Here is a 27916-nt window from a genome sequence, read left to right as displayed (position 1 = left end):
CCCGTCTGTCACCCTTGTACTAATCAGTTATGGAAGGAGGCTGTTTGTACCACTTAGACACAAAGCACTCGACCTTTGGTTTATTGAAAAGCAAGCAGCATGATATCATTTTACATTCCAGTGAGGAATAAGCATTTGTTTACCTGTTGTACCAGGTTACATACCAGATTTTTGTAAGGGCTTTACAGTGATTGACTGCTGAATATGCGTACTGATAGAAAAAGTGTCCTACTTAAGTAGACATTTTGGTGGCCACTGAAGGTGTGCTGGTTTAAAAAATGTTGGATCCTCCCAAATTCAGTTGCATGAATATTGAAACTTAAGTCTAAACTACCCATGATGGCAGGACATCTGCACTAGCGCTACCTGACCTTTGTTTGAGGGAAAAAAGGAGGTTTCTCTGTGTTTCATCTTATTGGCACGGGGGGGGGGGGGGGCAGCTTCTGTATCTAGGCTGTTTCCCTTGTGATGGCCAATAGCAGCATTAGAGGGCAATTTAGATCAGTACCATTTTTTTTAAAAAGGAGACCCAGTCAGAGGTCACCCAGGTCACTTGTTAACAAAGCAACTTCTGGCAAGTTATAGGAAAGGCACAGAACGGTGTCAGTTTGCAACTCCATATATACAAGTGAAGCCATTTACAACTTGTGAATTCCCCAACCCACATACAGGACCTTAAGTTCTCAAACACACAACCTAATCCCATTCAAGCTGTTTCATGCTGGATATACATGTTTGTGTGTGTACTCCACGCTCCACCCGAGAGGCTAAAACTCTTTGCTCGGGGGGGGGGGGGGGGATCACTGAAAGAAAGCATGTAATATGCATAATTCCTAAAGGAGAGAATCTGCCATGAAGGCAGAGGCTTCTAGGATGAATGAGTCCCCTCCCTAAAACCCCCTCTCAAGCTGATGAAGTGGGCTATATAGTTCCTGAAAATTTATGCCAGAATAAATTTAAGGTACCACAACTACCTTTATGTTTCTAAGAGTCCAGCAGGAACTGGCTTTGCTTATTTTAGAAAAGGGAGAATTTCTGGAATCACTATGAGCTGTTATACATAAATGGGTACTACCACCAGCCCACTATTGGAACTGATGACTAGGCTGGGATGCATGCAGCAGCCCATATATGTCAAGTCAGAAGTAAATGCTCTGTTTTCCATGGGACTTATTCCCAGCTGTGTGTGCAATATAGGACCCCATCCTCAGTTAAGTGTATTGTTCTCATCCCCATAGAGTAAGTTTTCTTCATGTGGGGTGTAGGGACTGTATATGGGGGATTCAGACCAGTTGCATTAAGGTCAAGGGTTAAATCTATCACTGCTCATCCATAAAGTTTTAGTATTCGAAAGGATGCAAAGTGATGAACATGTTGCAGATCCTTCAAGATGTAGCTTTTCTGGGCTTTGTACAAGGGTGCCATTGGTATCAGAGGGCCCTTCCATGCAATCTCAGCAAGACTCAAAGGTGTAACAAACCAATTATGGGCAAAAGGATCTGCAGAAGAACAAACTGTTCCGTTTGTGACAAGACAGCTTTCTGCAGCACAGACTGAAGCTGGGATGCAAAAAAAAAAAAGGATTTCTATCATTCATCCTATATAGCATATTAGGCACCTCCTACCAAGCAGGGAGAAATCCTTGCCAAGCCTATTTGAATATATATACTCTAGCAGGCAAAATCAGTGTTAGCAGGATGCAAAACCAGCACATCAATGAAAGCATCACTATGACCGCTTGAGACCTGAGAAGCACTGCCTGGAGGTAGAGCAAGGCCAGAAGCCCCTTGGCTGTTAGTCTTCCCCGCCACACAGCTGGAGCAGAACTTTCCTGTAGTCTCCTGAGGTGTCATCCTGAAAGAAAAATACAAACCACGGTTACACTTTGCATTCATTTAGTAAGAGGGTTGTTTATATCCTGCTTTTGTATTGCTAGAACACCACTTAAGGCTGCCCACAACAGTTTGGACCTCTGAATTCTTTGGGCACACTCCTGCAGGGAATTCACCACAAGCCCCTGCCCCCGTCATGAATAAGAGCTGCAGCAGAACCAGCTTGTTTTATCCACTTAGGCCTGAGGTCACGTGTGCAATTGTGTTGGAAGTGCCACAAGAGAACCAAAATAAAAGACTGCAATCTCACCTTAATGAAGGAATAGAGGGATTTTCCGTACATCCGCTTGAACTCCGCCTTAATATCTATCATGTCAATCTCGCAGCGGGACACCATCACTCGAATGAGTGTGTCATCATCTGTCCCTAAACCCTGGGTGGGGAAGGACAGGGGAAAGAAAACAAAAGACTGAGATGAAATCTTGAGCATTTTAGTTATTGGGTGGAGGCTGGGAAGGGGAGAAGATTCTTGCTAGCAGAAGTCTCAGTGCCTACCAAATGACGATTCCTAGAGTAATGTGGGGGGACAACTGTGAGAGCCAAGTGGCAAGAAACCAATGTAAGGATTGTAGCACAGATGCATGTTTAAGGTCACATGTCAAATTTGCCCTTTCATGCGGTTCAACCACACTGGGGAAGGGATGTAAGTCAGTGGCAGAGCATGCATATTGCACACAGAAGGTCCCAATGCCATCCCCGGCATGTTCAGGTAAGGCATGGGAAAGCTCCTATCTGAAAGTCTGGAAAGCCACCACAACTCACTGCAGACAATGCTAAGGTAGATAACTCGGAATAAGGAAGCTTCTTGTGTTTTGTGTTGTGTTCTTGTGATAAAAGAGTTGTATGGGGGTGGATTTTTTTCCCTTTTACAGCATTTCAAATGCACATTTGTGGGGGTGGTAGTGGTTTCCAATCCATGGAAATTATTGAAGGTTAGCCATTAGTTTTAAGGTGGTGCAATTTGGTATGTTTGGCACTAAAATCACAGGGATAAAAGGGACCAGAACTGCAGGGAGTCCAATTAATTCCTCAGTATCATCTTCCTTTGCCCGGCAAACCTTCCAAGATCATGTTCATGATTTCCAAAGTGACAGCTGCGTTAGTGATGATGAGATTAAGTGTGCCATAAAAACTGGCACGGGCATGGCCTCCTGCGTAAGGGGGTTCTGTTTAGGTACTGCATGATAGTATGTCAATGCGCTGGACAAGCTCCCGCACGTTGAGGATAAAATTAGCATCTTTAAATTCATTCAGCACATGTTGAGTTTGCGGTGATAATAGAAGAACAGAATTACCAGCATATCCAAGGAAGACTTTTGTCCCTTTGGGTGTTGCTTAAAGCTGGTTTTGAAGCAACAACGGAGGAGTCAGTTAATCAAGACAGAAAAGAGTTTGAAATGAAAGACAAGAGCTAGGGAAGGTCTAAAGCGGGGGGGGGGGACTCTGGGGGGCTCCAGGGGTTAAATTCCAATTCCCTAGAACCTCCTCAGGGCCACAGCCTACCACCACGTTTGCCCCTGGGATGGCAGCAGCAAAACAATAGGTGGTAAACCACTACACTGGCCTAAAAAGTCCATATTTAGCTTTAAACCAAGGCTTTAAAGTTAAAACTAACCCCTTTAGGCTACCATTACAGTTGCTTTGCTGCTGCCACTGCTCGAGAGGCAAATGGTGTGGGATGAGGGGCCACCCACAGACCGTGGGTTGCCCCACCAGGGTCTAAAGGCTGTCCATCTTCTAATACAGGGTTTGGTGGCTACACACAAGAGAGAAACCAACTGTAGAAAAGACCAGAAACCATAACAACAACAAAGAAGATGCCTGCACAAGTGTGTACGTTCTTGATATGCTTCTTCTGCTCCAGTGAGCTGAAAGAGAAGTTGTCCCAGGCAGTTTGAAATTGCAAGAAAGTCCCTGGATAAAGAGAAGTTCTCAAAGTGTTTCAGGAACTTATGCACTCGTGCAACTGTCTTCTTTTTTTGTTTCAGGATTTGGTGTGTTCTCGTGAAATCTTGGGGATTTTGGTTCTCTCTGTTTTTCTAAACAATGTTTTAGCCATCATGCGGCCAGAAGATGTTTGAAACCGAAAATAATTTTGGCTTAATTCACAGAAACTAGAAGTGATGTTGGATAGGCATTGCGGAGAAGGGCTGTATATATAGTCTTCCTACAGGAGAAGTACTTATCCTTTCCCATGTTCTGGGCCTCTTTATATATACGTACCGTCTTTATATACATACCATCTCCCACTGCAAGCTCTAATCACCCATGTTCTGCATGAACCAGTGTTGTAAATGCCTAAAGTTTACCAGATTCTATTGTAAATATGAACATTTGATTTGAATAAAACATTCTGAGGGGAATACTTAAAATTTATCTCCCCAAGAGAATGTAGGCATAATTTAGGAATTCTAAGAGCAGAATGCTGGAACCAAATGGGATATAGTTTGATTCATACATAAAAATCTGTTTCTTGCATTTTTAAAGAAGATTGCAGACAAGTTCACATTTTTTCTTTTCTTTTTTTTACCTTCATGGATTTGTACAGCCTTTCTGCAAAGTAGCCAGTCTTACTTCTCATGCATTTTACTGAGAAAACAAAGGAAGCAGCGTTAGCAAAGCCAGAGCTGACAGCTTTGACCGTTTCAATTCACGATCAAGGGATATAATCTCTCATGCAAACAACAGAGACTGCACTGTTCAAACAAAAGTATTCTATGTAGATTGTGCTTGGCCACGCGGAAGTTTCTAGTACAGAAGTCCTTTACCTCCACACATCTTTGGACCAACAGCAGCTGTTATCCAGAAGGCTAAAGGGTCAGACTTGGTTGGGGTTCAAATCCCTGCTCAGCCATGAATTTATTGTTATGATTTGTACCCCACCCTCATAATGCGTAGGGCATCTTATAAAAATTATATTACAAAAGAAATGCATAAAATCAATAAAACAGAAGAAGAAAACAACACCAAGACAGATACAAAGCCATCTTGCACAGATCAGTCCATAACCGCTTCAACCAGGCCAAGAGTTTGACAGAATAAATGTGTCTTCTGCAGACAACAGAAGGTCAAGAGAGAGGGGCCCCAAATGAACATCCCACGACAGGGAGTGCCACAGATTGTGTGGCCAAACAAGAGGCAGTCTCCTACGTCCCAACTGACTGCCTCCACCACCATGATGTGGGGAAGATCTCCTGTCCAGATCTTAACGAGTGGGGCTGGCTCACATGCACGGAGACTGCACGTCAAATATCCTGGGCATAAACCATGAAGCTCACTGGGTGACCCTTGCCAATCTCTTAGCCTAACCTACCTCATAATGTTGGGACGATAAAACCGGATAATCCCCATATGCACTTTACTGAAGTCCTTGAAAGAAGGGCATGATAAAGGTATGCCGAGTCAAGATGACAACTGCAAAGCACTTCTGTAGCTCTTAAGCTTGTCAGGCAAGATCAGTAACAGAGGGTACATTTCTACAGTTCAGTAAGAGACTCACCTATTGCTAGCAAGGCATCCTCAAGATCTCCTGACATCTCAGATTTAATGCTCTCTGTAATGTCCTTATTACTAATATTCTTGTATTCATCAAACACTGTGAAGGAGAAAAGGATTTTACTAGCAACCTACATGAACAGTTAAAAGGTGCCACAGTTTGTCAAATCTAGACACTCTGATACTTAAGATTACCCTCTCTTTTGTTACTTAGGCAAGAGAGGCTGCTGAGATCACTGGGACAATTTCCATGTTCCTAACATATGAATCTGTTTTTCAGTTAGAAAAGTGCAGATTTCAGCATAATGATAGCAAGTTGGATGGAACAGATGTGGGGTTCTCAAAATACATGCAAGTAGGCTTGCCATGTTTAAGAATACGTGCAGACTTAACGTTCTTTACAGCTCTAAGGATTTTCAAATGTATGATCTGAGGAAAGGCTGAGAAAAAACACACTCTGGAAATGTTTTGCGCAAGAAAACATGGGAGGGAATGGCAGTTGTCATATATGTGGGAGGTAGTTAAAAAGGAAGAGGAGGTAAAAAGCCACAGAAAGTAGGACAAGCACCAACAGGCTCAGGTGACAGCAGAACAAGTTCAATAAATTGGTCATGAAATCCAACTATTATTGCAAGAACTGGTGGACAAAAAAACACACATTGATTTGGAAGATGGTGATCTCCTCCCTGGTGATTCAGAGGGCAAGTTCAATGCAAGTTTTTCTCTCACTCCACAGACGTGAACAGCAGAAGATATGGCAGAATACAAACTGTATGAATTTTTCCATATGGCAGAGCTTCTCATGTGCATTCCTCCACGAGAGAAATAAATTATGTTGGCACCGGCCCCCACAGGGAACAGGAAGTGCATCTGTCAGGGCAGGTCAATCCCTTGGGAATCGCTCTAGCTTGCCTTGGGTTGGACTAGAAACATCCCGAACGCTGCAATTCTCATTGGGTATGTTAAGTTCTCAAGTTTAGGGAGGAAATTTCCTACATGCCAACATAGTAAAGATAAACCTGGAATTCTGTGTCTCAGTATATGTATGGAGTTGGAGAAAGGACCCTTCCTCTGCATTCATTCTTATGGCATCCCAGATACCCAAAAGAGCATCATATTACAAGAATCATCCACCATGTTCCTTACCCCTTAATAGGTGATTTCTGCTTCTTGTACACAGGATAGTCATGAACTGGGCCTCATCTGTCCCCCATCTTTTCTCCCCTGCTTCATATAGGCACTAAAAATAAAGGGTACAGATAATAAGGCATTAGTTTTGAAAAGATCAGGACAGAAGGACGAGAAAGTCGGGGCAGGAAGTGGAGCAGGGAGTGTATGAGCCTGAGGCTCAGATCTGAGAGTCGAAAAAGAGCTTGGCTGATGCTAGGGAAGGACGGATCATACATGATCCCCTCTCCATTTTATCCTCACAACAACCCTGTGAGGTAGGTTACGCTAACTGGCTCAAACTCACCCATGAGCTTCATGGCCACCTGGGAACTTCCACCCAGGGCTCCACCGTCCACCACTTTACCCACTATACTGCATGGGCTCTCATATCCCTAACCATTGGATCCAAACCAGCCCAGAGTGGAGCCTACTGCCAAGTTAATATACATAGGATCCAGTAGATAGGAAGCTAGAGTTAAGTCACACATCGTTTAAATCACAGCAGATGGAGAAACAGCCTTGGCCTAGCAAAACCGACTCTTCTACAAGAGGTGGCTATAATACAAGGTGCTGCTCTCTCCTCCCGGAAAGTTTTTTTCTGGAGCACAGAGCAGCATCCATTTACACGGCACAAAGAGCTACAGACCTGGGCATCTTGCCGGACCAGGCCCTCATCGACATGGTGGCTCTCATCTCTGTTGCCCTGGTAATGGGGAGGCATGTGTTAGATTCGGCCTAATTCATATCAGTAAGACCAACAAATATACTTGAGGAGTCACTAGCAGGATGGGGAGTAAAGAGGAGGGAGCTAGCAGAGAGAAGTAGGTAAGTGTAGGCAAGCCCCACAAATATGGGGGGAAAAGACCTTGGATATCCACCACCATCTTGTTAGGAGTATAGGCCTATCAATTGGGGGATGCAGGAAAAGAAACATTTTTGAGTACAGATCCCTTTGTACTCAAGACTGATGTTTTTCCAGGGCGTGCTGAAATACCAACCTCGCACTATGGACATTCAGTTGAAAGAAATCTCTTATTTTGTATTTATTGGACACTCAGAGCCAAATGTGGCTTATTTACTTCAGTATGAGTGCATGCAGACCCAATTCAGATAGGGACTGTGGCACTCCGAGAAGAGGGATTTAAGCTCGCCTCATTTTTGCCCTGAAATTCCACACGCACCCCTTTGTTGGGGGTTTGAAAAAAGAAAGAAAATCTCCACTGAAATCAAGCAGTCAGGTTTCCTCAGTCTTATACAAGGAGGGTGCATACTATGTAAGACAAGGGAGCTCACACCTAGCCTTAGAGCTGCCTTGCTCAGTACCCTTTAAAAACCACAGCCTTTAAAGATCAGGACCACATTTGCAACCTGATCTGGATCAGGGCCGCTGCACTTACTCCAGAGTAGAAGTTTAATATAAAGTTTAGTATATATTTGATATATGTTATTAAACTTGAAAGTAATGTGTGCTTTGGCCCTACCGTTCTGAAAATCCTAGGTTTTAAAAGTCTAACACCATTACAGAAGCAGGACTGGAGGAAGGGAGTCCAGTCAGTGTGTGTGTTGTATGTCAGTTAAGTTGGAAGAGGTACTGGGGAAGACAGACATTATATAGAGGGCTGTCTGAGGCATGGCAAACATCTCAATTACTTACAGTTGATAGGGATACCAGGACCCTCCGGAACACGGAGGAGGTGTCTGAGATAACATCTTCCTCAAGGTTAGTTCCATACTCTGTCAAGAAAGCCCAGACATACAGCTATTATTATTTTTAAGAAGTGTACTGAAGTTCTTTATGAACTTGAGCACGCTCCGGGAGAGAGGGCAGGACAGGAAGGCCTGGCGTGCTATGGTCCATGGGGTCACGAAGAGTCGGACACGACTGAACGACTGAACAACAACAACTGAAGTTCTTTACCAAGTAGCTCATTTAACACCTTGAGAAATTACATACAGACATATTACATACATAAAGCCAAGCATTGAGCAGGGAGTTGGACTCGATGGCCCTGTAGGCCCCTTCCAACCCTACTATTCTATGATTCTATGATCTAGGGATGTTGGAGAAATCTGCAATGGATTTACATGAGTTTGGATTTCTATTAATCCAGCTTGGGTATTCTTCAGCTGACCGGCTTTTTCCAAGTCAGCGCTAATGCACTTTAACTAATTAGCATGTTTGTATAACTGTGCATTAGCACTAATGCAAATTATTGCAAGTAGAATGAAATTCTGGTAAAAAAAAAATCCAGTTCTGTCAATAAGCAGATGATGGAATGAAAGGTGCCTGACAATCTGTGAAACACAGACAAAGCGAATTTAACAAAATCAGTGCATCCCTAACCCTGCCACAAGGAAGCTACCTCAGGCAGTGAATTCTGGATGCTGTTAAAGGAAGGCAGATAGATCTGGGCAGGATCCGCTGCAAAGTTTTTCTGCACAAAACCCACTGAAGTGGATGGGAGGGTGGGGGGAAATCAGGGGATACACAAAAGGAATCACAAAACAAACACACGGCAAAAAAAACACCCAAGTCAGCCCAGAAGCACCTCTCAATACTCACGGTGCCTGTAGGTTTCATTAATCCGACGGATCTCCTCGTTGGTACGAGAAGCCAAGATTTCTATCAGGCAGCCCTCGTCTGTGCCAGCCCCCTAAGTAATACAGAGAGGGAAGCATTACCAAAGAGAGTGCAAATGATCTGATCCCCAAACAGGCAGGACTTTCAGGCAACTCCCCTAACCTTCTTTGTTAAGAAAACTCACGCGAACAGCAAGATGGAGAAAGGAAGCCCACAGACCTCAGAACAGTTGGGAATGCAGTAATACACATTCTGCTCAGAATAAACTTGCTGTGCTAGCTATCCTCAGCTGCTCAGCACATTTATATCCTTTAAGGCAGAGCAAGTTTGTGGTGGATCTGCATACCATTAGAAAGGAAAGGTTCCTCCTGTGCAAGCACTGAGTCATTGCTGACCCCTAGAGGGACGCTGCTTGCGCTGGCGTTTTCATGGCAGACTGTAGTGGGGTGGTTTGCCATTGCCTTCCCCAGTCGTGACTACCTTTCCCCCAGCAAGCTGGGTGCTCATTTTACCGACCTCGGAAGGATGGAAGGCTGAGTCGGCCTGAGCAAGCTACCTGGGACTCGGCTTCCGCTGGGATCGAACCCAGGTCATGGGAAGAGTGTCGGTTGCAACACCCTACCACTCTATACAAATGCAGGTGGCAGTTTTATGGTGCAGAACTGAGCATGCCTCCCAAATGCAGAGAAGGACTTGTAAGCAGGCAGACTCCAGGAGGAGGACTGCGGAAGGGCCCTCCGAGGCAATGTGCCAGGCTTCAGTGTCCAAGACAGCACTCTGAACTTCTTGTAACATGTCTATCTTCCAGCCCAGCTCCCAGACTCTGCATCTTCTGACATGGACTCTAGTCCATGAAAGCTCAAGCCATAATAAGTTTGTTCGTCTTTAAAGTGCTTGTTTTTGCTGCAAAGCAGACTCACATGGCTGCCCCTCTGGGTTTTCTATTCCATTTCTGTCATTCTCCCTCCCCCCATGGCAGACTCCCCCAACCTGGAGCCCTCCAGATGTTTTGCACGACAACGCTCCGCATTCCTGACCATGGGGCATGCTGGCAGGGTCTGATGGGGCTTGAAGACCAAAGCATCTGGAAGGCACCCTAACCCTATGCCACCCTAGTCAAACTTACTTTGGAAACCTGAAACTGGCCAGCAAGATGCAAGATGGTTGCATAATCCGGTTACATACCATACCACTCCCTATGAGAATGCTGTAAGATGGAAGTTTATTATACGGAGTTCACTGGTAGTCCATGGGGTTCTGTTAAAGCTTTTGCAAACCTTTAGGGCTCTTTTCAGTTCCTCCACATCATAGAGTGTGATGGGGGTCATCAGTCCAATAATAACCTTCTCAAACTTTCCACTCAACTCAGATTTCAAGTCATTAATCAAATCCTGTTGGGAAAGACATGATTTAGATAAGAACATCACATCACATGAACCATCATACACAGAGGCGATTCAGAGAATGGGCTCTTAGTCACATCTGCCCCAAAGATGAGCCATCAGAAACCAAAGGCAGCAAGAGTTTTGACACTCCTCTACTTGGCTTAATAGAAACACTGTAAAGTGGAGAAAGAATACCCAGTCACGCTACCCATTAATTCTTTTAAACAGTAGCTTGTCATTAGCCAAACAAGACAAAAGAGAATTGTATTATACTCCAGAGAATTTTACAGATATAGGAAATCTGGCTTCACAAACGAAGAAGTTTCACGTCCAGGTAAAATTTGTGCTTCTGGCAGTCACTAACATCTCCATTCTAGGGCCTATACATTCTGATGTTTTGGAGAATTCAAATAAGCAAATCATCATCAAGGTACATCCCTTTGCCTACTAGTGCTGGATTGGCACAGTTACAAGCACAGTCGCAAGCGGGTGGTTCTTTATTACCTTGAAAGCCCCTGGGGCCGCCTTTGCTATTGTCACATAATAATCCTGGCATACCGTACCCACCATTTGCAATGTGCTTCACAATCCTTCGATTCATTTGGCCTCACAACAACCTTTGAGGTTTAGGTTGGTTCCATTTTCCAGATGGGCAACTGAATCTGCAGCTGAGTGATGTGCCAGAAGCAGGCCAGAGATGTCCAGTGAGATGCTCTGCTATCCAACATGAGATCCATCCTTACAAACAAGTCCCCCCATATTAAAAGGTCTCAAACGTTTTTACTAGCCTGTTGCCCGCATACAACTGTGCTAGTCATGTGTGGCCTTATGAGGCTTCTCAAGAGCTCCATGTGGTGCCCAGAGGCATTCTTGGAAATAAAGATGGTGCTGGAAACCAGGGCTTGGCTTTGCAACATGCCCAGCCTCCCAGTTAAAGATACTATTTTCCTTAAATCTCACAAAAATAAAATTAAAAATCAGGAGGGGCAGGTAGCCAGGCAGGTGCCCGCAGGAGCATTACTGCCATGAGCACCACATTGGAGACCCCAGGTCTGCCCTGACTGGCAGCAGCTCTGCAGGACTCCAGACAGAGGTCTTCCCTGGAGATACCCGGGACCGAACCTGGGAGCTTCTCCATGCAAAGTATGTGCTCTGCCTATGGCCATGGAGCACACTGGGTGGCTTTGGGCTAGTCACTCCCTTGCAGCCTAACCTGGCTAAACATTTCCCACTCCCCTTTCCTGTCTGTTATGGGGGAAGGTCCAAGCTGTGCACCGTGTTAAAACCAGCCCATGACGCTGGAAGCCCTGCAGCTGAACACATGCTGACAGCTGGCGGAGCTATTCCTCCCAGGCAAGCCGCTCTTCAGACCTCGACACGAAGATGCTATCTGGGCAGCTGAAATGCTGTAGGCCGACAGGCAACAAAAACGACTTGCCAAGAGTGTTTTTAAACTGGAGAACAGAGAACCCAAACACAGAGGAAGAAGACGCAATCAGCTGAAACGGGCCTCTTCAAGGAAACGCAGCTTTCAGTGCCACCTACCCGGCCAATTGTGGATTTGTATATCATCTTAATTTCCTGCCGCTGGGCCAAATTCCTGTTAACCACGACCTCAATGATGGCATCTTCATCCGTGCCTGGTCCAAAAAGAAGAAAAGCAATGACGTTGTTTGAAATTTAGGTGGCAAGAGGGGAGGCGGGGGCGGGGAGGCCTTTAGAAGGATGAATATCCCAACTTTTCCCAACCTGGCACCCTCCAGTTGTATTTCAGCACAACTCCCAGCATCCCCCAGCCAGCGACCTGGTTTGCGTGATCACTGCAGCCATGGTGTGTTGCAGCACATGCCGGGAGGCTTTTGAATATTTAAGCCGCAAGTGCAGCTTGTTGTGTTGTCTGAACCTGGCAGGAGTGGGTTGAGTGAGGGTTAAACAAGCCATGTGATATGTTAGGGTTGTTTAACCCTCACGCAACCCACCCCTGCTGGGTTTGGATGACACAACAAGCTGCTGTTAACGGCTTAAATATTCAAATTGGCCACCTACACACGCTGCAGCCCACAGTGGGCTGTTTGCGCAAACCAACCCAGTGTGTACTCTAACAAAAGTGGAGGGAGTATGGGTCAATATATAAGCTAGCTACCTGATATAGGGGGATGTGCATGACCTACCGGAGGACCATGTGTAGTTGTAAAAGCCATTTAGGATGCAATCCTATGCACGTTTAGACAGAAAAAAATCCTGTAACTCTCAGCATTCCCCAGCCAGCATGGCTAGCTGGGGAATGCTAGGAGTGGTTGGACTTTTTTTTAAATCTAAACACGCACAGGACTGCAACCTTAGGAAGCCAGTTCTGGTCTCTTCCAGTGGGAAAACAGATCAGATGTGTTACTCCCAGATTATAGCATTTGGTTCTTTTGAACTCCTAATTTTCTACATCAGTTCTCATTTGTGCTGCCCTACATCCAGTCTAAAGGCCTTGTGTGTTTCCTGATAGGATAATGATAGTAATTAAATCTCATTTTGCTTTTATCGGCCTATGAATAAGCAAGTTTCTAGTCCTTAATAAATACAGGCACAAGCCTGAGTGCAGTTTTGTTTTAAAGGACACTGTGATGTTCCTGCCTGGCTTCCACCTTTTCCCTAGACTTCACCTCTGAAACTGAGACGCTAACCTCCCAGGAAATGCCTGCTTTCACCTGGATCACTTGTTCCCACTGACACCCAAGCTTCAGCCTTTTTACTCTCTCTGGGTTCCAGAGAAACTCAATATGCTCAATTGGTTCTCCCAGACCACTACAGGAGAAGTAACAAGGCAAGAGATTTAATAATGGAAGCATAACAATTTAATTCACACCGGGAAGTCTGTATTAAAAAAAAAAAAAAGATGTATTTGTTACACAAAGAGTTATGTGTGATTATTATTCATTACTGTTTGGTCCTAACTCCCCTACCTACTCTACCCTTTCTAAAATCCCATACACCAACCACCTGACTAACTAGATGAAGCTTCTTCAGTCCCTAAGGCCCCATCTGACTTCTAAGTGTCACTTCATTCCTCTTATAACCTCACACACACACAAGGCCCTCACACCTTTCACTCCCTCCCTCCCGAACTCTCTATTAACCCTATCTTACCTGGGTCACATTTAACAATGCAAACGCACATATTAATGCATTAAATGCAAACACACACAAACACACAGGCATATGCTACAGACGCCTTCAACCGAGCAAATCTAAACAGTAGAACTGTCCCCTATAGGGCACAGCATGGCTCACTTGTAAGTTGCCGGTTTTGTGCAGCGTGCCATGACTGCTCCTAAGTTCTGCTTGAAGCCCACTATGATGCAAACAGGGGGCAGCTGATGGGACTGCGGCAGGGTGTTGACTGGAGGGCAAATCCTGTCTTGCCACCACCACGCTTATTCACAGAGGTGAGTGGGAGGAATCATAGCTCAGTAGCAGAGCACAAGCTTTGCATGCAAAAATGTAAGCACCGCCGGCTAAAAAAACTGGGTGACGGGCAATGGGGAAGACCTCTGCCCAAGACCCTGGACTGCCCCTGCCAGTCAGAGGAGACAGACCACGCTGGATGGACCATTGATCTGACTGAGAACGAGGAGGCTTCATATGTTCAGTTTGTGGCATCCGCTACGGATGCCACTCCCCACTCTGTGGAACTCCCCCCCTAGGGAACTCCGCCATGCCCCCTCTTTAATGAGCTTCCGCCGTGCATTAAAAACGTGGTTCTTCAGGCAGGCAATTGGGGTGGGCTAGGGTATTTTAGAAAATGTTTTTATTGTCAAATTTTATTAATTTAAACTGTTTTATTATATGCTGTACATTGCCCAGGGTGGCTGGGTGACCGACCAGATGGGCGATTAATAAATTTAATAAATAAAATAATAATAATACGTCTGAGCACATAGGTAATTCCTTTCACATATAAACACATGCAAAGTAAGGAAGCTCACAATGTTCCAGTGGGCCTTTGGCACAGAGCTAATGGCCCGCCCTGTTCGAAGCCACAGCAGCTTACAGCAGAAATGTTAAAACTCCAGTCATTGACGGAGAGCACGCAGGACCACGGAGGCCGAATTAGCACTACATGGGAGAGAAAGATGACTTACCCAGTCCCTTCATGGCCTTGCGGAGTTTCTGGGCATCTGCCTCAGCACTGAAGTTGGAGGCTCCCTTAATGGTTCCTGCCTAAAGCCATAAAATATCAGCTGCCAAATGCTGTAACAAACATGATGACACCAGAACTCCTAGCGCACCCTTCCGCAACCCAGCACCCTCCAGACATGTCGGGCTACAGCTCTCAACATCCCCCAGCCAGGCTGGGGAAGCCTGTTCTTGTGCATGAACAAGATGTATGGTCCCAGAACACAGGGGTATCCAACTGGGCTTGTAAGCAAGGAATTGCTCAAAAGCCATAGCAGCAAGAAAGCACAGCTAAGGGGACAAGTTTAAACTTACTTAGACTTTGAGGAAGTCCTCGCACCTGACCACCGGAACGTAAATGATTATCCATGAAGTTCCAAAACAGCGGTTATCTGGTGGAACTTGTGTGTCTGAAAGGTTCAGCACTCAGCTAGTTTTGTTGCTGCCAAGCAAACTAGATTTTTGCTGAATATCTGCGGTAGTGGCTGTGATGTCCATTACCTTTGAGCGACCCTGTTCCACTGGGTTTGGGGATACCTGTAGCTCAGTGCTAGAGCACACACTTTCCACTCAGAAAGTCCTAGGTTCAGCCCCCAGTTAAAGAAAGATCCCAGGTAGCATTGCTGGGAATGACCCCTGATTGAAATCCTAAGAGAGCCACTGCTGGTCGAAAGACACAACACTGGCCTCCATGGACCCATCACCTAACTTGGGATAAGGGAGCTTCGAAAGTACCCTGGGTTGTTGTTTTTTTACACAATGAAGGCTCTTATTTTGCAATGGCAACACCAGGGGAGAAAGTACTGGAGGAAGCAAAGGAGGTTAGGCTCCATTTTTCATACTAAAGCCATTACAGAAAAATTCTGCTATGCGTTAGAAGGCAAGCTAGCACCAGGAACTGTTTCTTTTTTTGCTCTCACCACTGACCTTTCTGCCCCCAAGTGTCAGCTCTGTTGAAACAAGATCAGTTCCTCCCCCAGCAATCTCAGATAACACTTGCCTGATATGAGGAACTCCTCTTGCTGTTTTATTTCCCCTTGAGTCAACATCACAGAACACTGAGCCTGTTTATTAGTCTCTGGGCATACCAGGCACAACATGGCGCCTGCCCAGCCAAGCAAACCACTCACCATGGCAATGGAATCTCTCCAGTGTTCTAATATCAAATCCCTCAAGCAAATGGTTCTCTGCAATAAAAGGAAGAAGGGAATCACTTGAGATAATATTTAACAAATATTTTGTTAAATAATATTTAACAAATTTCAAACACTATGCACCTATTAAAAGGAAGTAATTGTTACATCAAGTCCCAAGATACCTCCCAAATACTGAACAGTCCTGGATGCTTTAGGGGCAAAGGAAGTAAACACCTATGAACACCCTTACCCCAAGGAGTTACATTCTCCCGCAGAGCACATGTCCTACTGATTTGAGCAGCAAAAAACCAAACAACTAAAAATAGCAAAACACAGTTCTAAGATTTTAAAGAGTACACAGGGCAATTTGGTACAGTCTGCTAACAGCTGAATGTCATTTATTTTCCAGAAAACTCTCTGGAAAAGACCCTGATGCTGGGAAAGACTGAAGGCAAAAGGAGAAGGGGACGGCAGAGGATGAGACGGCTAGATAGCATCACCGATGCGATGAACATGGACTTGAGCACGCTCCGGGAGAGAGTGCAGGACAGGAAGGCCTGGCATGCTATGGTCCATGGGGTCACGAAGAGTCGGACACGACTGAACAACAACAACAACCAGAGATTCTGCAGATCAACAGAAAACCTGCCTTGAACAGGTTTTCAAGGAAAACAATGCCTCCAAAGGCATTGCAGTATACACACACGCACACACACTCCACATCCCACATCCTTCTCCTGCCCAGATGTACATGTGGGCTCTCCAGAAGAGTCACAATCCTATGGGGATAGTCATCTGAACTCAGAGGTGGTCGACTATCCATTGCATGGTGGGCACGGAGATCTTCTCCTCTGTGCTCCGGCCGCCCTGCATTTGTGGCTAGCTGGCCAATTTCAGCTGTTTAGCCAGGGCACTGGGGGGGGGGAGGCGGGAGGCTGGATGGCACATAGTGTTAATCTGGTACTAAAAGGGTTAACAAACAGTAAAGATGGCTAAATTGATCTGGAAGTAAGGGCTTTGGGGAGGCCTACAAGAAGAGCCCCTAAAAGATCCCAGACTTGTTAACGAGTTTTATATTCTAGACTTTTGACCCCTGGGCAAGAAGACCTTGAAGTTTGATTCTATGCTAACTGATATTATTTCACTAACTGAGACTCTAACATTTACAAGACTGTCTTTGAAGAGAGGGGGGGAAATGCTGCTGTCTTTTACAAGTGGCTTCACAGAGCTTGTTCAAGGCAATGATGTGCTGGCACAGTTTCTAAATGAGATGAATAGAAGAACTGAGCAGGCTCAGATGCCCACAAAGAGGAGGAAAAGTACTGTTTTGACATCTCATGGTATACACCTGCTGATAAGAGAATGTCCTTACCTGACGCTAGTTGGGCGGGGAAGCTGTAGTCCTGAGCATGAGCAACAACTGGGAGGAGGGGTTCAGGCAGATATGACCAAAAATGGCCAAAGATGACCGGGAGTTCAAAGAGGATGTACCAGGGAGAAATGCATCAATCAAGATAACATGCCTGGATGGCAGACTTTGGGCCATGTTTTGGGACATTTCAAAGTAACCTATTTGTAATGGTGCCAGATGAGTTCCCCAAACACATGAAATTGTGGGAGATAGATGAGACACCTTACTTCTGATTGGTGAGCGAATGCTCTAACCACGTGCACCCCATTTTGATTGGAAGATGGTTGTCTCATTGCTCCTTGGGCCCCACCTTTGACCAGAGCAAGTGTATAAAAGCCCAGGTAATGAGAGCTCCTTGCCACTCTTGTTCCTGCTGCTGTTGCTTTGCCACCAGACCCAAGGATTTGGGTAACTATGGACCCCTTTAGACTCTTTGACTTTAGAACTTAGAATATTTTCTGAAAGTAGAACTTAGAATTATTTCTGGGATTGGGACTTAGGGTGATTTCTGAGCTTGAGACTTAGAGGTTGTTTCTGTGGATATGATTTGGAATGCCATCTTCAGAGTTGACATTTGGAATTATTTCTAGGTCTTGGGTTTTCCTTTCACTCTAACTCCTACCCCTATTCTTCATATGCCTAGAGGAACTTAGTAATGCTTTAGCATAACTTTTATATTCAAGTAAGAAGCAGGAGGAAGTGACAGGAGGGTTAACACGTAGTTTAGTTTTAGTTTAGCTTTAAACTGCAAGTAGTAAACAGGAGAAAGTTGGAAGGAGGAGTCATAACAACATTAGAAGCTCAAGCTGTTATCTTATTAGCCCAATTCACAATACCAGCTTTGGCAATTGCAGTTATTTTAATTAATCTTCTATTTTTTTCCCATTCTTTCCCCCTGTAATTGTAGAGAGAGTTTCTAACGCTCATATAACCACCATGCCACTTTCTTTATAGTTTGTATTTTTCTGAAATGAAGCCTTAAACAGATTTCAATTTACAATTTTGTCTGTAGTGATGTTTGTCTGTTGGGATCAGCTTGGTTGCCCACCGGGGTGCTTTGGACCCATTTGGTGCCGGTTCTGAGGTTAAATAGGGCCGAATTTACACGCAGGAAGTGTGCTAACAGCACTTCTGAAATCCCCTCCCCAGGAACGCCCCCTTTTCCCAGGCCTTTCAAACCCAAAATCTTGTAGTGCTTTTTAGATCTTTTGTACTAATGTTATTTGCTGTTGCTGGATTTACTTTGGCTTTGTGCTGTTGCTGCTTTTAATCTGTTTTATTTGTGCCTTATTCCTTCTTATGGTTTTCATTTTTACCTTAAACTGCCCACCGAACTTTCACTACTGGTTGCTGTATAAACATTTGTATTTTTAAAAAAATCAAGTGATTTCATTATCACACCACACACATCATAGTCTTGAACTGAATTTACAACCAGGATTTACAAGAAATTTACAAGAGAGAACTTGATTCATGTCTAAAAGGTCTGCTTATCTATGTTTTGCCAAAACACTGTACACATAAGTGAGGGGAACAGAACCCCAACCCCACTTCCCTGGGCTCAATCACATCTATTACTTTTATTCCTGTCCTCTGGGTGTCAGAGCTGGCCTTAGGAAAGAACAAAAGGCAACAGAAGATAGGAAGGTGGGGAGAAAGGATTCAGTTCTCCTCACCAGTGTGTTCTGTTAAATTGTAGAGCTGGGAAAGGTGAAGGGCAACCAAAATGATCAAGGGACTGGAGCAACTCCCCTATGAGGAACGGCCACCAAGAAAGATGTAGTGATGGCCACCAATTTGGATGGCTTTAAAAGGGGACTAGACTAATTCATGGACAATAAAGCAGCTGATGGCTCTATGTTACCTCCAGTACCAGCAGCCCCTGGATACTGCTGGGGAACATTAGTGGGAGGGGGCTATTGAGCTCCTGTCCTGCTTCTGGGCATCTGGATGGCCATGTTGTAAACAGAAAGCTGGCCTGGATAGGCCTTTGGTCTGATCCTGTATGGCTCTGTTTATGTTCAGATGTGAATGTAATAATTTGGTTTCTCTGCCTTGCAGCTTATTCAAATAATCCAAATCAATTCTAGCCGCAGCAGCATCACCCTTCGGTATCCTTTCCATCTATTTTGCATGGGCTTTGCAACGGCACCACACAGAGCGATGAAAAACATAACACTGAACACTTGCTTGCTGTTCTGCCCCTGCTTCCTCTCTTCCTCTCACTTGGAAAAAACAAGATCAGCAATTTTCCTTGAATGGCTGGTTTCCGTTGGCTGGCTGCAAGAATGACAAGCTTTATTCAGTCAAATCTCTACTTCCCACTTTTTCAGATTTACAGCAGTCGCTTACATGGAGGTTCCATTCAGCTAGCACAGCTAGTTGTCTTTGACAGACTTATCTAATCCTTTTAAAAACCATATAAGCTGGAGGCCATCACCACATAAAATGGTCAGCAGGGTTACCTGGCCAGAGAGAAGCCCATGTGGCAGTGAGTTCCATAAGTCTATTATATGTTGGGTGAAGAAGTGCTTCCTTTTGGCCATCCTCCTGGACTAACTTCACTGTGTGACTTCAACCACTGAATTAGATTTTTGGCAGAAAGGCAGGGTATATTTAAAAACTAAATAAAGCCGGTGTCTAGTATTATGAGAAGGGGGGGGGGATCTCCGCATGCCATTCACAATTTTACTTTCATAAACCTCTGCCATGGGGATGGGGAGCTTGTCGCCCTTCAGATGTTGCTGCCCCATAACTCCCGTCGTCCCTCACCGCTGACTATGCTGGCTGAAGTGGATGGAAGCCACCATCTGCCAATATCTGGAGGGGCCCCTCCTTTTCGCCACGCCTGCTCCCTAATGTCTAAATGGAAGACTCCCGCGTGTTGCCAGATCCCATGCCTGGGTGGGATGCTCCCCACCGCCAGGGCCAGGGCCGCTTCCTCCCAACTAGGCATGCCTAGAATTGCAGCCACATCCTCTGCAGAGATCCATTTCAGCGGCCTTTGGTATTGTCAGGGTTGCCTCTGAGCACAAAGAGTGGCAGAGCAGTTCAGATTCTGAGGAAGAGCTGCAAAATGTGGGGGAGGAACTTTCCCAGGCTTCAGAGGCACAGCTGGACGGAGGGGGCCCCCTTCACACGTCCCTGTGTTAGACAGCAAATAAGGAGAGGTGGGGGAAGGACAACCTGAACTCCTAGACACCAGGCACAGATGCAGAGACATGAGGGAGATGGCAGGGGCAGAGCTTAGGCGGTCTGCCAGATTGGCTTGGTGTCAACAGCTGCGTCTAGAGGTGTCACAGGAGAGGAGATCTTCCCCTCCGACAAGAGGGAGATGGCAGGGGCAGAGCTTAGGCGGTCTGCCAGACTGGCTTGGCATCAACAGCTGCATCTAGAGGTGTCACAGGAGAGAAGGAGATCTTCCCCTCCCACCCCTTAAGTTAGGATAGTTTGTTGCCTTTTCCCAAATGGTGGCCTTTCCCTTTGATCTCATTGAAGGCTTTTCCTTTATAGTCTGAGTCACTAGCAATTTGCATCTGTATAACCCATTAGAGTAAGTGGATTAAAGCCATGGAACTGAAGCCTCCTGTCAGTGTTTGATTTGGCTTTTGGAGTTCTCAGTAGGGGCAAAGGGGATCCTGACAGCCATGGCTAACGCAACTCAGGAGCAGGTAGCTGTTCATTGTTCCCCAGATAGGGTGCTCCCACCCTTTGCCTATCTTGTACTTTTCTGCCCCTGCTCCAGAACTGTACACAGCACTCCACAAGTACGAGCCAAACAGGTATATTATCATGGCATTATTGCACTGGTCACTTTATACTCATCCCCTTTCCTAGAACTCCTAACATGGATTTTTCACTGCCATTGCATACAGAGGTGATTTTCCCAGTGAACCATCTCTCTCTCTCTCTCTCTCTCTCTCACACACACACACACACACACACACACACACACGAAGACCTCTTTCCTGGGGACTCAGCCAGCTCAGATCCCATCCAAAGACAAACCTTTCCAACAGAGGCAGTAAGAAAATTATTTGTTAGCAAGGCAATGAGGGAAGGACCCCAAAATAATCCAAAATGACACAGGTAGGTAGACGCAGGCCCACAGCTCTAGCAAGCGTTTAGGAATCTCTCTTGCTGACACACTGCATAGCATTTATATGTTGCCACAAGCGATGAGCTCTCCTTTTTACTTCAGGGATCCTCCAGATTTTATTATCCAGAGCACACTGTTTTTCTGGATTAAATTTGGAGGCACATTTCACACTCATCTGTTTTGTTGTTCAATCAGCTCCAAGAATAATGGACAGGCATCCTCTGTGCAATAGTAGGGAAGCCCAGATAATGTGATCTCCTGCTGCCTCATCCCCCTCATGGCCCAGCTAGTCAGGGGACTGCTTCCTGGGTGAGGGAGATGCTTCTGGGATTTCCAGCTGAAATGTGACTTGCATGACGGATCCCTTATTCCCTCAGGCCAGATTGCTGCCCATAGGCTGGCAGAAGTGGAGGGAAGGGATCAATGTTACATGCCCCCCTCCAGCTCTGAGGACTGCACAGTGGAAGAGGCACCCAGCCACGGTCCCTTATTTTCTTCAAGGCACGCTTGAGGCTCCTAAGGCACACTTGAGGCTCCTATCTGGGAACCTTTCCTTTCACTGAAACAGTATGTGATGAAGCAGAAAGTGAACTTACCCTCAGGGCCAGCTCCCAGAGAGTTGCTTCCCTATGCAAAGGGCAGCTTAGCTGGGGGCAGGGGGTGACCCTGTTCTCCACAAGACAAAAGGCTCAAAACACAACCAAAACAATCCCCAGTTAATCATAGACACTGCTGCCTGTTCCATTCTTTAAGGCTTCTCAAATGGACTCTCCTTCCTGAAGGTCTCCATGCTCTGTATCCTAGTTCTGGATGTGCTTGTTAAGCTGCCCAGTCATGCAGATCCTCTGTGCTTTGGAGGACTTTCCATTGCAAAACCGCACTTAAGAGTGGAACAAAACCTGGTTTGCGTTGCCTTGCCCCATATCTGGCTCAGTGGAAAGATACTGGCTACCAATGCTGGGGTAGGGCTGGAAAAAATGTTTCCAAATCTTAAGTAAAGCAGACAGCTTTTTACTTTCTACAGCAGCACATGCTTGACTAAAGTGCTTGAGCCAGTGTGGTGTAGTGGCTAGAGGGCTGGGCTAAGGAGCTGGGAGATCGGGGTTCTAGTCCCCACTCAGCCATGGAAGCTCATTGGGTGACTTTCGGCCAGTCACAGACTCTCAGCCCAACCCACCTCACAGGGCTGTTGTTGTGAGGATAAAATGGAGAGGAGGAGGATAATGTATGCTGCCTTGGGTTCCTTAAGGCGGAAAAAAGGCAGGATATAAATGCAACAAATAAATAAATAAATAATCTGGAGCGCTCTATTCTTTAAACATTCTGGTGCAATGCTTCTTCTTATGTGACAAATGCGCAACAAAGCCACTAACTGGAGGAAAGATCCTAACCAATGAACAACTGAGCCATTTAATGCACAAGTAAAAAATCCTCTGTAAAGGGTCTTAGAGATTGGGACCATGGCATATATGCTGCCAATCTGCATGAGTGCAGAAAAGCCACAGAATGTGGCATTGGCTGCAGAATTCTCTCTTGCCCTTATGGTCGTAAGATCTGTGTGTGCAAAGCCTGGTGAAATCTCAGAAGCTGCTGAAAAAGATTTGCAGCGAGAAAGCAATTCCCTGTCTGGCTCCCTCTTACAATTTCCAGGCACAAAATAAATTATGCAAAATAATAAGAACTGCTGTCCTAGGGAATCAAGCACATTTGTTTAATTTGCATAGTTTACATGCAAAAGATCAGAGAAAGCAGCTTGTCTTGTCACATAGTTTTTAGCATGGAATACACACAACCATGGCTAAGGAAGAGATACAGAGAAAGCCAGAGAGAAGCAGGCCACTTAGCCCAGACAATTTGTAAAGTACAGGATAGAACAGCTTAGGAAAAACCATCCTCACCTCCTGGATCTTACATGGGAACAGAAGCTGCTGGACTGGCCCAACTGGTTTTTGTTTGCTGCACCAGTTGGAATAATTAAACTAACGCCCAAGAATCCAGGGTGCCCAGGAGACAACCAGTTGCTGGAATGGAGCAGAGGTCTTGGGGCAAAACTAGACATGTGCTTGTTTATTAACTACATGTGCTTGTTTATTAACTACATGTGTTGATTTGGCTATACATCAAGGGTGGAGAGGGATTATTTCTTAGACTAAAAGAATGGGGGGGGGTCAGGGATAAAGCATACCCCCTCACCTCCCCACACCCCAGTTTTTCCCTAGCCAGGCCCATTTCTGATACTGGATCCAGGCTAGAGAAAAACCACATCAAAAGATGGCATGCAGAGGGGTGTAGCCAGAGAGGTGCCAGGTTTTGCTGCTGTCTTTTTAATCTAACCCCCCATCCCCAAATTGTGCATACATATGTGCACGATTACTGAAGCAGAAAGAAAGGACAAAGGCAGGAAGCCCAAGTCTGATGAAGGGGAAACGTAAACTAAAATGGGTAGCAAAGCACAGACATTCCTAGATCGGTAGTGCATAGAGACATCCCTCAATGCTGATAGTGATATGCTTAAGGGTGCAAATCGAAGCACATCATGCCAGCTGGGACATGCTTGGAGTTGCAGGCCCCCTTTCTATCTAAATGTGCATAGGATTGCACCTTCAGTGGGACTAAGTTTCATTGAACTCAATGGGACTTACTTCTGAGCACACTTGTTTAGGATTGCACTATTATCATCCCCTGTCCTATGTATGTGCTAATACATTTGTTTACTGTCATCCTTTGGTACATTTTCTTCTCCCTCACTCCGTCTGTTTTCTCTACTGTCAACATTTCGACTGTAAGCTCCTTGAGGCAGGAAACTGCCCATTTGTTTTGCTTTATTTCACTACATTACCCTGAAAACTGCCATTGTTGGAGCTGTTTCAGAATTAATTTTACCAGGTTTGATATGACCAACTCAGGCCAGAAATCAATAGGGAGAAATGTTGAGGGAAGGGAAATGTTGAGGCACAGCAGATCAAACCCTTTTCCAAATCTCCCACATATGGGTAGGGCTGGCATCTACATCTCCTCCAGCTTTTTGCAAATGAAAACAGGGACACATAAGGCCAAACTAAACATTATATTATTCATACCTTTAAAAAAAATCATACTTAAAATGGCCACTCTTGTTTCAAGGAAAAAGCAGCTGCAGGGCTCCAAGCCAGCTTCAAAGTCCCAACGCACCAGCCCCACACTGGTTTTAATCCAGCTGTTATTTGCCGCCCAAATTTCTATTTACTGTAAACAGCACCTCTGGAGCAGAGAGCAACCAGGGAAGGGGTGATTTTCCATAGGAAACTATTGCAAGACTCCAATCTGGATCAGGGTTCTGTGGCTCCTTCCCCCCCCCCCCGGCCAAAAAATAAAAGTGACCACCCTCATCTAACCACCCTAAAAATATACACAAATGTGTTTTGGGGTCATTCTCCTCCCCGAAGCCATTTTGCAATGTATCCTGGGGTGGCAAAATGGCCCACAAGCTCAAATGTGTCTGTAATGTCAGAGGAAGTGTGTTTTAAAATATTAGAAATACTAGAAAAGTATCATAAAACACCAAGGTAAAACCTTAGGCAAAATGTTATTACTAAAATCTAGTGTTTGTGGTCATGTGGGGTGCTTTTCTAAATCCATAAGAAATCTGTCTCTGGTGAGGTAAATGTTCCCCCAGTGAAATCTCATGGCATGTGCCAACCTACTGACACCCAGAATGCTTAAGGCGGCTTTCCTAGACTAGCTTTCTTTGGAAAAACCCATGGGATATTTTTACACCCTTGTACGTTGCTTGTGTTGGACCATGAAGACACTCTGATGGCAAAATCAATGGGTCCTTGGGATATTTTATGCCCCAGGTATGTTTTTGTTTGCAGAAAGAAAACAGTAAGTGGGAAGAGGCTGAAATTTGTGGACACTGTACAGGCGACAGTACTCAACAATGCTGTGGGAGAACTATACTGCAGATCTACTTCTGTGTAAATTCTGCAATATAAAGTGCATTTCGGGTAACTTTGGAACCCTGCCTGATGGGGGGAGGGTAGCACACTTTTTTTTTTTTTTAAGTGTGAATAATACAGCTTGACCCTTAGTCTCACCCCAGTAGCCAGTCCCAGGCACATGATGGCCACCCTCTCAATGCTGACATGTTGCTGAAGGCTCTTCTCCACACGCCGGATTCTTGTGCTCTGCAACACACTGCTGTGCACCCGCTCACGAGGCAAGATGTGCTAGTCAGTGCATCTTAACAGTGTTTCCTTTTTAATGAGCTGAAGGATGTTTAAGAGAATGCACACTCTCACAATGGAACTGCTCGTACACTACAGAATAGCTTCAAGTCAACACATTCGGTGAGATGTGTTGATTAGAAACTACACACAGGCTTCGTGTGTCCATGACCACAACAGTCACAATGCATCTGCCTCCTAATCAGATTTAGTCCCTAGAGACTGGGGTAAGAAGCTAAAACATTCAGAACTTTTAAAAAAAGGCATCCCTGCAATTCCCCTCAAAGGCCAAACAGAGACCGTTCTTTACCTTGGACTGGTCCTAGAAAATGTGGTCTGCCCCAGCTGAATAGGACCACTGGAGAATATGCTTCTGTGCCAAACAGACCACCCTCCCCATGGTAACTGTATCAAGGAGGAAGCAGGATTCCTAGTTCTTATGATTGTTGTGTATCAATTTATATCCCAGCTTTCTACAAAGTATGTAAGGCAGCTTGCAATGAAGTTTTTTTAAAGCATAGCACAACGAACACAATGAGAATAAGCACATTTTACAACAAATGCAATACTAAACAAACTACAACAGCACATATCAAGCCCAAAATCACAGCAGCATTTTTTTTTTTAAATCATGGTTAATAATACAGACCTAACAAGCCTGTTGAAATAAAATTTTCTTAACTGCACATCTAAAAGAAGGCAGCTGAAAGGCCCCAGTAGTTCCCTGTGCGACTGTGCCAGCTGTTGGGCACTACCACTGAAAAGACCCCCTCCACGATAACCTCGCTCCTCAGGTGTATGGCAATGAGGGGGGTATCAGTAGTGAGGGAAATTTACTCATTTTATTTATTATTAACAGTTATATACTGTTTTATTTGCTAAAAAGTCATCAAGGCAGTCCACAACAATTTAAAATAATAAACCTTAAAACAATAAAACAAGATCAAAAGCGGTAAAACATTTTAAAAACTTTAGAATTTAAACTATATAATTTAAAAGGATAAATTATAAAGGTGTCTTCATACCCTTTCTAAAAGCCAAGAGTATGGTGGCCAATGGTGGTTCTTGAGGGAGTGCATGCCATAGTTCGGGAGCGAAACAGGAGGAATCCCTTTGTGCCTGACAAACAGACCTCTGCAGGTACCGGTGTCCTCAAAAGGGCCTCTCCTGCAGACCTTCATACTTGGGCAGGTTGATAGCAAGGCTGTCTGTTCCTAAGCCATTTAGGGCACAATCCTATGCATGTTTAGACAGAAAAACATCCTACAACCCTCAGGATTCCCCAGCCAGCATGGGTGTTGTAGGACGTTTTTCTGTCTAAACATGCATAGGATTGTGCCCCTGGGGCTTTAAAAGTTGAAACCAACACCTTGAATTGAGCAGACTGGGAACCAGTGCAGGTCATCAAGACGGGTGTCATATACTCCTGATACCGTGCACCGGTTAGCAGCCTAGCGGCTGCATTCTACACCAACTAAAGTTTCCAGACACTTGTCCGGGGTAGCCTAATAGAGAGCACACTGCAGCAGTCTAAGCATGGTGTAACTACGGGAGACCAACTCAGGAAAGGTCACGGCTGGCGCACCGAGCTGTGCGAACACACCCCTGGCCACTGCTCCAGGAACAGCTGCAGGAGGCAACCTGGTGCTTTCAAATGCTTCGGACTACAACTCTCATAAGCTCCAACCAGCATGGCCAATGGTCAGGGATGATGGGAGCTGCCATTCAGAACAGCTGGGTGGCACTAGGTGGCCTCCCCCTGGCGTAGGGTCAAGCCGCACTCCCAAGCTACGCAAGAGGCATGCGGAGTTCGGTGAGCTCCCGCTCGGGTAGAGCAGAAGCGCTCTCACTCCGGGGGCGAAGGGCGAGCCTTCCCGTTCTGCCCGCCAGGCAGCTCGAGGCAAGCCCGGCTCCGCCTGCCAGGCGCGGGCCCTGCCCTGCCCGCGCTGGCGCAGAAGCCCCGGCTGGCGTCGACGCGCCTCCATGGCGCACAGTGGCGGGGCAGCAGCCCGGCACCGAGACGGCACGCCTTGAGCAAGCGCGCCCGCCGAGGCTGCAGCCCGCCCCGGCCGCCCCGCAGAGGCAGGCAGGCCGCCCGGCGCCCGGCGGGAGAGGCGAGGGCTGCCGGGAGCCGCCCTGAGGGGGCCCCTAGAAACTTTGGCGAGCGCTGACCCGGAGCGGCCGGAGGGGGCAGCCCTTCCGCGGAGCTCCGCGCGGCCGGCCGGCCGGCCGGGCGCGTCGCCTGCACCCCGAGCAGGGGAGCCCTGTCCCGCCCTCCCGCGCGCCCTCACCTGCCCGCTGCGTCCGCGCCGCCGAGGAAGCCGAGGATCAGCCGCGCGCCGCTGCCCCTCGCCCAGGCGCGCCAGGACCGCCCT

The 27916-nt window shown here is 46.0% G+C and overlaps 1 protein-coding gene across 1 annotated transcript; it reads right to left on the bottom strand.

Moving 5' to 3' along the window:
* Window positions 1-46: 46 nt before the first annotated feature.
* Window positions 47-27916, bottom strand: ANXA4 (annexin A4). Its single transcript, XM_084804222.1, has 13 exons — window positions 27833-27916; window positions 15821-15877; window positions 14657-14735; window positions 12069-12163; window positions 10416-10529; window positions 9121-9211; window positions 8212-8291; window positions 7204-7260; window positions 6534-6627; window positions 5392-5487; window positions 4423-4481; window positions 2143-2265; window positions 47-1854 (listed from the first exon to the last, which is right to left on the bottom strand). The coding sequence occupies exons 2-13, from the start codon at window positions 15821-15823 to the stop codon at window positions 1795-1797; spliced, it is 951 nt and encodes a 316-aa protein (XP_084660348.1). The 5' UTR covers window positions 15824-15877; window positions 27833-27916; the 3' UTR covers window positions 47-1794.

Source organism: Heloderma suspectum, chromosome 6 (genome assembly GCF_057233095.1).
Source record: "Heloderma suspectum isolate Gila_16-S chromosome 6, 16-S_ref, whole genome shotgun sequence".
Lineage (NCBI taxonomy): Eukaryota > Metazoa > Chordata > Lepidosauria > Squamata > Helodermatidae > Heloderma > Heloderma suspectum.
Note: the sequence above shows the minus strand (reverse complement) of the source record. Positions and strands in the feature narration are given on the sequence as shown.